The sequence below is a fragment of the Syngnathus typhle genome, linkage group LG1 (assembly GCF_033458585.1).
Source record: "Syngnathus typhle isolate RoL2023-S1 ecotype Sweden linkage group LG1, RoL_Styp_1.0, whole genome shotgun sequence".
Taxonomy (NCBI): Eukaryota; Metazoa; Chordata; class Actinopteri; order Syngnathiformes; family Syngnathidae; genus Syngnathus; species Syngnathus typhle.
Genome location: NC_083738.1, coordinates 19,840,580 through 19,848,220, shown reverse-complemented (window position 1 = coordinate 19,848,220; position 7,641 = coordinate 19,840,580). Strand labels below are relative to the sequence as shown.

At 39.2% G+C, this 7,641-nt stretch overlaps 1 protein-coding gene across 1 annotated transcript; it reads left to right on the top strand.

Annotated features, from left to right (window-relative positions):
- Nucleotides 1–99: 99 nt before the first annotated feature.
- On the top strand, nt 100–7,633 carry ptcd3 (pentatricopeptide repeat domain 3). Its single transcript, XM_061285701.1, has 23 exons — nt 100–231; nt 517–569; nt 690–732; nt 1,114–1,159; nt 1,436–1,504; nt 1,680–1,784; nt 1,915–2,038; nt 2,523–2,626; nt 2,802–2,966; nt 3,146–3,206; nt 3,422–3,504; nt 3,585–3,729; nt 3,814–3,864; nt 4,178–4,267; nt 4,380–4,408; nt 4,581–4,687; nt 4,835–4,913; nt 4,998–5,088; nt 5,233–5,315; nt 5,411–5,556; nt 5,644–5,685; nt 5,922–6,080; nt 6,168–7,633. Exons 1-23 carry the CDS (start codon nt 143–145, stop codon nt 6,211–6,213), a joined length of 2,010 nt encoding a protein of 669 aa, XP_061141685.1. The 5' UTR covers nt 100–142; the 3' UTR covers nt 6,214–7,633.
- The last annotated feature ends 8 nt before the right edge of the window (nt 7,634–7,641 follow it).

The following is a 7,641-nucleotide window of genomic DNA, read 5'->3' as shown; positions in this document are numbered from 1 at the left end:
ATGAAGAATAGCACATACTATACTTGAAGCCAAATTACAAATAGTGGCGTCATATGCGAAAAAAAAGCACTCTCATTTTTAAAATCCCCTCGATGAAGCCTCCGTGGTTTCGTCCTCCCAGACGCCTTTGCGCGTAAGCAACATGGCGGCGTCCGGGAGACAAGTAGGAAAGTACATATACAAAAACAATCGAATTTTGATGAGTAACCTGGACCTGCTGTTATTTCACAGGTAAGGAAAATTTAACGTTTCTATTTATACAAGACCCTTACCCATACAAGCTTCTTGAATTATCTTTTGTTCTTTCGTTTGTGACCAGCATCCATTGCAAGAGGTCATCATTGCCAATGTAACCCACTGCAGAATAATTATTCAGTCATAAAATGTATTTTTAACCTTCATTAGGATTGTGGAGAATTATCAGATAATCAATCGGCGACCTCTTAGAATGTATACCAATTTCTGTTTGTATATTGCATGGATTTAAACGACTAAATGCATTTTCCCCTTTTCAAGGAATTTTGTTGGGATCTCAACTATACGCCAACAAGCTGTAGAGGCCAATAAAGGCAAGTTGAAATGAGATGTTTGATCATATTTCAAAATAGTTTATATGTCGTTCCTTGCTTCAATTTTAAAGTTTTTAATTGCCCAACTAAACCCACAACGCATTTGTGTATTTGGTGTAGCGGACTCTTCAGAGCCCATCACCATCCCCAGAAAGAAAGTATGGTATGTGTTTGTACATGTATTTTATATGGAAGACGTGTATCTGTGAAACATTTTTAAGCTGAATATTGTACAGTTGTTTATTTTTTTTTAAAAATCACAGTTTTGTGGTGCGTATAGGAATTCAATTAATGATTCCAAAATTAGCCTGATGGCGCAAATGTACTTCAATAATTAGACAGCTGCAAGCATGAAGAATGTTTAAACCATTCCATGTTTCTATTTGTTTGTATGAGATTAAGATGATAAAGTGTTTATTAATGGTATTGTTACTGTATGGTACTTCACTTACAGTACCTTTTCTTGCAACTGTAATGACCACTTTTCGTACACCATTTAAAACAATGACTGGATGTATTATTGTTTTTTTTTTTACCTGAAAAGGCGCAAAGAGTCAGTATTGGAGGCCTTGGCTATGACAGTAAACAGGGTAAGTTCCCATATTGTTTCTTTCTATATCCATTCATATTTGCCCGTGTACAGCTCTGACAGAGTGGTTTAAAACATGGCCTGCAATCATTTAAAAAAAAAAAAAAAAAACTCTTTGGAAATACATGTAACCCCTGCATTCACTACTGTGATGTGTTGCATGCCGTGCACAAATTGTATGAATATCTACTAAGGGTATGATTCATCACAACAAAGATGATAGTTCTTCTATATTTCACGTTCCAAAAATTTGATGCAAATATTTTTTCCCCACCAGGATCCTACAGCATTTCCCTACCAATTCCAGGATGATCCTTACCTTTCACCGAGAACTGCTGCTGAGTTTGTACGAAACTTACACTTTCTTACACAGCCCTTAACTGTTTTGGCTTGTTAAATTCATCATTTGTCATTTAATACATTTTTCTCTCTTACTGTACTTGTGTCAACTTTAAATGTCTATTTATTCAGAGGACCAATTTAGTATATGCATAATCTCTCCATCTCTCCTTCACTTGCAGAAGCTGTTCTCTCTCTCTCAGGAGTCTGGAAGATCTGCAGCTAAATACTTTGTCAACAACCATCCAAAGTTCTTCACCAAAGATTTTGCTGAGCCACATATACCTGTAAGAGACACGCATATATGGACTCTGTCGTAACGTGTGTGTGTGTGTGTGTGTGTGTGTGTGTATATATATATATATGTATTGTCAATGTAAATGGAATGAATGTTTCTGCTTGATGTTTATGCAATAGTGTCTGATGCCAGATACAATTTCACTGTGCCTTGAAGAAGTGAGCGAAGAGGCACTGAAGGAAAGGGTGAGCTTGAGAAAAGTCAAGGCTGCGGTCGACATGTACGATCAAATGCTGCAAGCTGGTAAGTGCAATTTGCATACCATGAATAGCACAGGACTGCTTTACGGTGAAAATCAAACCCTTTTCTTTCCTTTATTACCCCCTTCACGCTTTTTTATGATACATAATTCCGTCGATTCATCAAATAATCGGATCACTTTTATATGTTAGGGCTTATTTAAAAAATTCTCCACAATTCCTGTTTAGCAACCAATTAGTTTAGTTTATTTGTTTTTATTTAGGGATTAAAAAAACAACTAAACAATTGAGCAATATCACACAAGAAGGATTGATGGTCATTGTTTTCCCAAAATAAAACCAAGTGTTTGCAAATGTCTTACTTTGAAACCCATAAGGACCCATAAGAACCATAAGAAATGATTGAAGAAAGAAATGCTATTTTTGCAATTGCATCGGGGATTCCTGTGACATTTTAAAAATAAATGGATTATGTGTACAGTAATATTTGTTGGTGTAACTTTCTTTCCTCAACTCTTGTCTTCCAGGCAAATCTGTGTCCATGGAGACAACCCACCAACTGTTAGACTTGATTTGTCTCTTTTGTGACAGAGACCCTGTCCAAGAGGATGGGCCACAGACTGAGGACATGGTGAGTCCCTGACATTAGACAAGAAATGGAAGACTTATTATACGTTCCCTAAATGTCTCTAAATTAAAAAAAATGTTGAAAAGAGATTTTAATCAGGAAATACAGTAAAGAACAATTAAAAACACCCAGGTTGAAATCTTAGCTCAGGCCGTTCGTTATATGTTTGCTGTTTTAGGAGGAGTCAAGGGGTGATGTGAAGAAGTGGAGAGGGAAATTTCGTCGAGCATCAGACTTGCTGACGTTAACCTGGAGAGAAAATAACAATGCAGAAAGAATATTTAACCTGCTACCAGCAAAAGATACTCAATGTTACTCCGCTCTCATCAGAGGCATGGTGAAGGTAGGTTAAGAACACACACACACTTGTACGCACAGCTCTCATTGTCAATTCAATACCTCCCTGTTAGAGTATGTGATACATCTGCAACGGGATTGACTATCATGATATTGTTAATTGGTGTAATTTGTGAAGCTAGACTGTATAAAGGATTCTGCCAATGTGTGTGTGTGTGTCTTTAGCATGGCGCCTATGCAAAGGCTTTCAGCATGTACACAGACCTACTCAACAACAGACTGACAGGTAAGTCGCTTAAAGTAACAAGATCAAACAGAATGGACAGAAAGCCAAATTGGAAGAAGAATCTTGATTTGGTTGTAGGTTTTAGTTTAGAGAAAGCTTGTCCCAGAGAGATAAATATTATTAAGAACCTGTTAACACATTTCCACTTAAGGAATACGATGCTTACTGTAGTTAAACATCTCCAAGAAGCCGCCAACATTAGGCTCTCTTTTCAGCCGACGTCTACATTTTCAACGCCCTGATCTTGGCTGTTCCAGAAGTCAGAGATAAATACATCGAGAGATGGGACCTCATCACTGTAAGGCTTCGGACAGATCTCATTGTGTTCATCTTCATTGTCGTGCGACTCTTTCTCATGTTGTTTTTGTTTGCTTGTAGGAAATTTTAAAGCAGATGAGTCAACAGAAAGTCCAGCCCAACTTGCTGACCTTTAACAGTGTTCTCAAAGTCTTGAGACGCTGTGGCTCTTTGGCCAGATCGTTGGCACTGCAGACTCTGAGTGAGATGAGGGCTCTGCGGATAGGTAATTAAAAATACACACTGTGTTTTTACTTTGCCTTTTTCTAGCTTGTAATGTAATGTGATTTGTATTTGTTTGTTTGTGTAGCGCCCAGTCTGGCCACCTTTGACCATTTCTTGGCTATATTTTACAAAGCAGGTAAGCACAAGGATTATATTAAAGTCAAATGCCTTTTTCCAAAATCTAAAACATCCTAGATGTTTGGCTAGGAGTTGGTCAAATCGGTCCAGCTCAAGAACTTCGTAATGAAAATGGCTCCAGATCCTGCTGTTGTTTTGAAAGGTTTCTCTCTTAGAATAAATTATGATACAAGGTTGTTAACTGGTGTTTAGCAGATGAAAAGTGAATTAGTGCTTTAAATGTTCCAAACCAGTTGAAGACCTTTCTCCAGCTATCTTTCTTGTGCCCACTTGAAAATGTGTAAGTCATATGACAATGCGTTGTCGTTTAGCATCATCTGGCCAGGGCAACACCAACATGTTACAGGAAGTGATGTCAGAGTTGGCAGGGAAAAGCTTCACCTGCCAGGACCCTGGAGATGGTTAGTAATCCAAAAGTTATCCGACACAACTGTTTTGTGTTGTATCGATCTAATTTGCATCGTGGAGACTTGATTCATTAAAAAGTCATTTTCTCTGTCTTTTTCTCACCAGTTCTATTTTTCGCTAGTGCCATGAGAGTTGTAAGTTACTTCTTTTTTTTTTTGGGACACACTTCTTGAGCATGAGTTTTTGTCACTTAGAGTTTATGTTTCTGTGAATTGCAAATCTGTTCGTCAATTCTGGTTAAATGACCCTCATAGAATTGGTGCTATTTTTTTGTATGTGTTATTTTCCCCACATGTATCATTGCAGTGTATGGATTATAAAGATCTGGAGCTGGGTTATAAAATCCAAAACCTGGTGGAGGTGGGGGAAAACTGGAGGCTTCTGGGGGATTCATTCCAACGGAACATTTACTAGTAAGATATGTATGCAGCATTCGTTAGTAAGCTACTTGTGATACTGGATCAACTTTTGCGTGCACAAAAATTGTATTCCTTTCCTTAGCACAGTTGTTTATCCAGGAGCAAAAATAATTTGGTGCACGCCACCTCTTTCTTCTTCAGTGGTCGGTTCTTCAACCTTTTGTGCATGATGGAGCACATTGATGTGGTGCTGAAATGGTATAAAGAGCTCGTTCCATCGGTGAGTGCATCTCGATATCTGTTGGCCTGGAATGCGTTCATGAAGCACTGACAATTTTTGCCCTTTATGTTTTTATCATTCTAGTTGTATTACCCAAACTCACAGGGACTGATAGAACTCCTGCAGGTGCTGGACACAGACAGTCGCTTGGACATGCTGCCTACTATATGGAAAGGTTGCTAAAAGATGATAGAAATTACTTCATGTCGGTCACTTAATGTGTCTGGCCTGGAACATTGATTACAAACACAAACTTTAATGTGTGGATTATGATTTAAACCAACTGTATGTGACCTGATTGGATGTTCTCTCTTTCTAGATATCCGGTCTATGGGTCATGATAAACTCGAATTGATTGAAGAGCTGCTCACCTTGATGGCCAGAGAGAAACACAGTCCTGAGGTCAGTCAAGATCATATTCATGAAGATTTTTTTTTTTCATTAAACATGACAACTATTCAAATTTGTAAATCTCAATTTTGCGCATTGTGCTAAAGGTCCAAGAGTCATTTGCTGTATGTGCGCTGGATGTAAAAAGCACATTTGATGGCAGCAGAATTAGGGGCAGTCTGGAGTGGAGCAACACCGCCCTCTCACATGTTACTTCCCTGCTGCTGCGGGCCAACAAGATCCAAGAGGCTTGGTGAGAGACCCGTAATTATATTTATCTTATGTATTATACTGGTAATAATCCCTTTTTAAACACGTTTATTTTTTCTGTTCTCTGCAGGAAGATGCTACAGCTTTTCAAAGAAAAGAACAGAATTCCATCGTAAGTGACTTGGTGGCAAATAAAAACCTCTCGCATTCAACTGCATTTCTTGATCGTGACCAAAATAACTAAATTCTATCTCGGGTAAAAAAACAAGTGGAATAACAAAGTAGACAGATGGTCAAACAGCAAACAGCAAAATTAAGTACAAATGGGCCTTTTCCTGACCTCTCAGATAAAAGGTTATGTACCATTGGTGATCTAAAAATTTTGATTTCTTCTATGTAATCCCTCAGCGATAAACTGCTGGAGGACTTCCTGTCCGTGTGCCGGAGCGAGGGCTCTGCCCAAAGAGCCGTGGAGCTCGTTCAGCTGTCGGCCGCCTTCTGTCTGCAGGTGACACCGAAACTGGCCAAGCTGGTGCTAGCTGAGTTTGATCTGAGCGAGAACCAAAGGTGAGGAATGGTGCCAAACAACATCTGAACACATTGTAGGAGTTTCTTTTCGAAAATGAAGGGTTTTTTTTTCTTTTTCACATCCAGAGATTTAGTGTCTGAGCTGGAGAATGTCGCGGAGCCCACAGACTGAAGAAAGGAGTCAGCATTCATAACGAAAAACTGACAATTACTGTCAAATGTCCGGTGAGAGTTTTAAACAAGAGTGTACCCACGTGTGTATCTATGTCAAAAAAATATATGGAGCATATGTAAGACAATCTGTGCCTCATTTGTGGACAGAAATGTGTTTAAGTTGTGTTGTTGTTTATGTCCACCAGAGGCCGCTGTTTCTCCACAAATGATTACTTTATGATGTTGATGCTGTAAAGTAAAAATAAGATAAATTATCACAAAAGTAGTGCTCCAATTGCATGAGCTATGATGTCTCTACGCTTTACATTTGCGCTTTGTGAAGATGATGCACAACAGCATTTACACAAGGCGAATTTTCTCTTGGCGATAAGACCAACTTCCTGAAATTCGAGATTAGCTATTTCCTGCAGAATGTCGGAATACATGTTGGTGTGTTTGTTTGTTTGTTTTCTGACGCCTTGAAATCAAGTAGTGAGGTGACAAACTAGGGTAATTCCAGAGTCGGATGACTTTTTAAAAATGTTTAGCCTCCCTACTCGATGACCAACATACATACACACTGTATGAAAAAAACAAAATGTTGGTGTCTAAATTCTGAAATCCTTATATTCTTATAAATTTCATGCACTAAAAGAGCACGAGGACATAACGTGTCCATTTGTCCATCAGCGCGCTAAATTGTCAGCAGTTCGGCTTGGGGCGTGTGTTTGCGGTTTCTTGCAGGTGCGTGCATCTCAAAGTTGAGCGCTTCATTTCCTCCACCAATCACAAGCCGAGCTGACAGCACGACCAACTAAGGGCATGCAGTACACCGAGGGGGAACTGGGACTTTTTAGATGGGTGTGGTATTGCACTCTACAGTGTGTCAAACGACACATTTTTGCCACATACAGGCAGTGAAGTAAGACAGGAAATCATATGACTGTGTTTGCGAGCTTGCAAAAGTGGCTCGTTTGACCAGCGTGTATTTGTTCTCTACTGCCTTGTGCACCATGACTGCAGTGTTCAGCATTTGGAGGGCCATACAAACACAGGATGTGATAGCACATCCTCCTGCGCTTTTAATACCTCTCCTACGTGTTGATAAACTCTCCGTGTTGGCGGCATTGAAGAGTAAACAAAAGGGAACAAGATTTGCTATTAAGCCTAACCGTCACTTCCCGAAACTGGAGAAGGACAAAGGGGTGTTTGAGGAAACACAAAAAGAGAGAAGGCTGTGAGAAATTTGATAGGAGGTGGATTTTTTGCATAGAATAGAGAAAACAAATGTGATCAATGGAAAGAAAGAGAGATGTGAATTTCCAATCACTGGCCCTGCACAAAATACAAACTTAGGACATTCTGGTATGTCAGAGGAGACCTAATGTGTGTGTTTATTTTCTTGCTCCCAACATTAGTAAATGTGCTTCAAAAAATCATGTGTTTT

What these genes read in the sequence shown, in the direction of transcription:
- ptcd3 (XM_061285701.1), top strand. Translation starts at nt 143, where the DNA reads ATGGCGGCGTCCGGGAGACAAGTAGGAAAGTACATATACAAAAACAAT. An exon ending in TGGCTATGACAGTAAACAGG is followed by an intron (nt 1,160 to 1,435) that starts GTAAGTTCCCAT and finishes TTTCCCCACCAG; the next exon opens with GATCCTACAGCATTTCCCTA. An exon ending in ACTCAACAACAGACTGACAG is followed by an intron (nt 3,207 to 3,421) that starts GTAAGTCGCTTA and finishes CTCTCTTTTCAG; the next exon opens with CCGACGTCTACATTTTCAAC.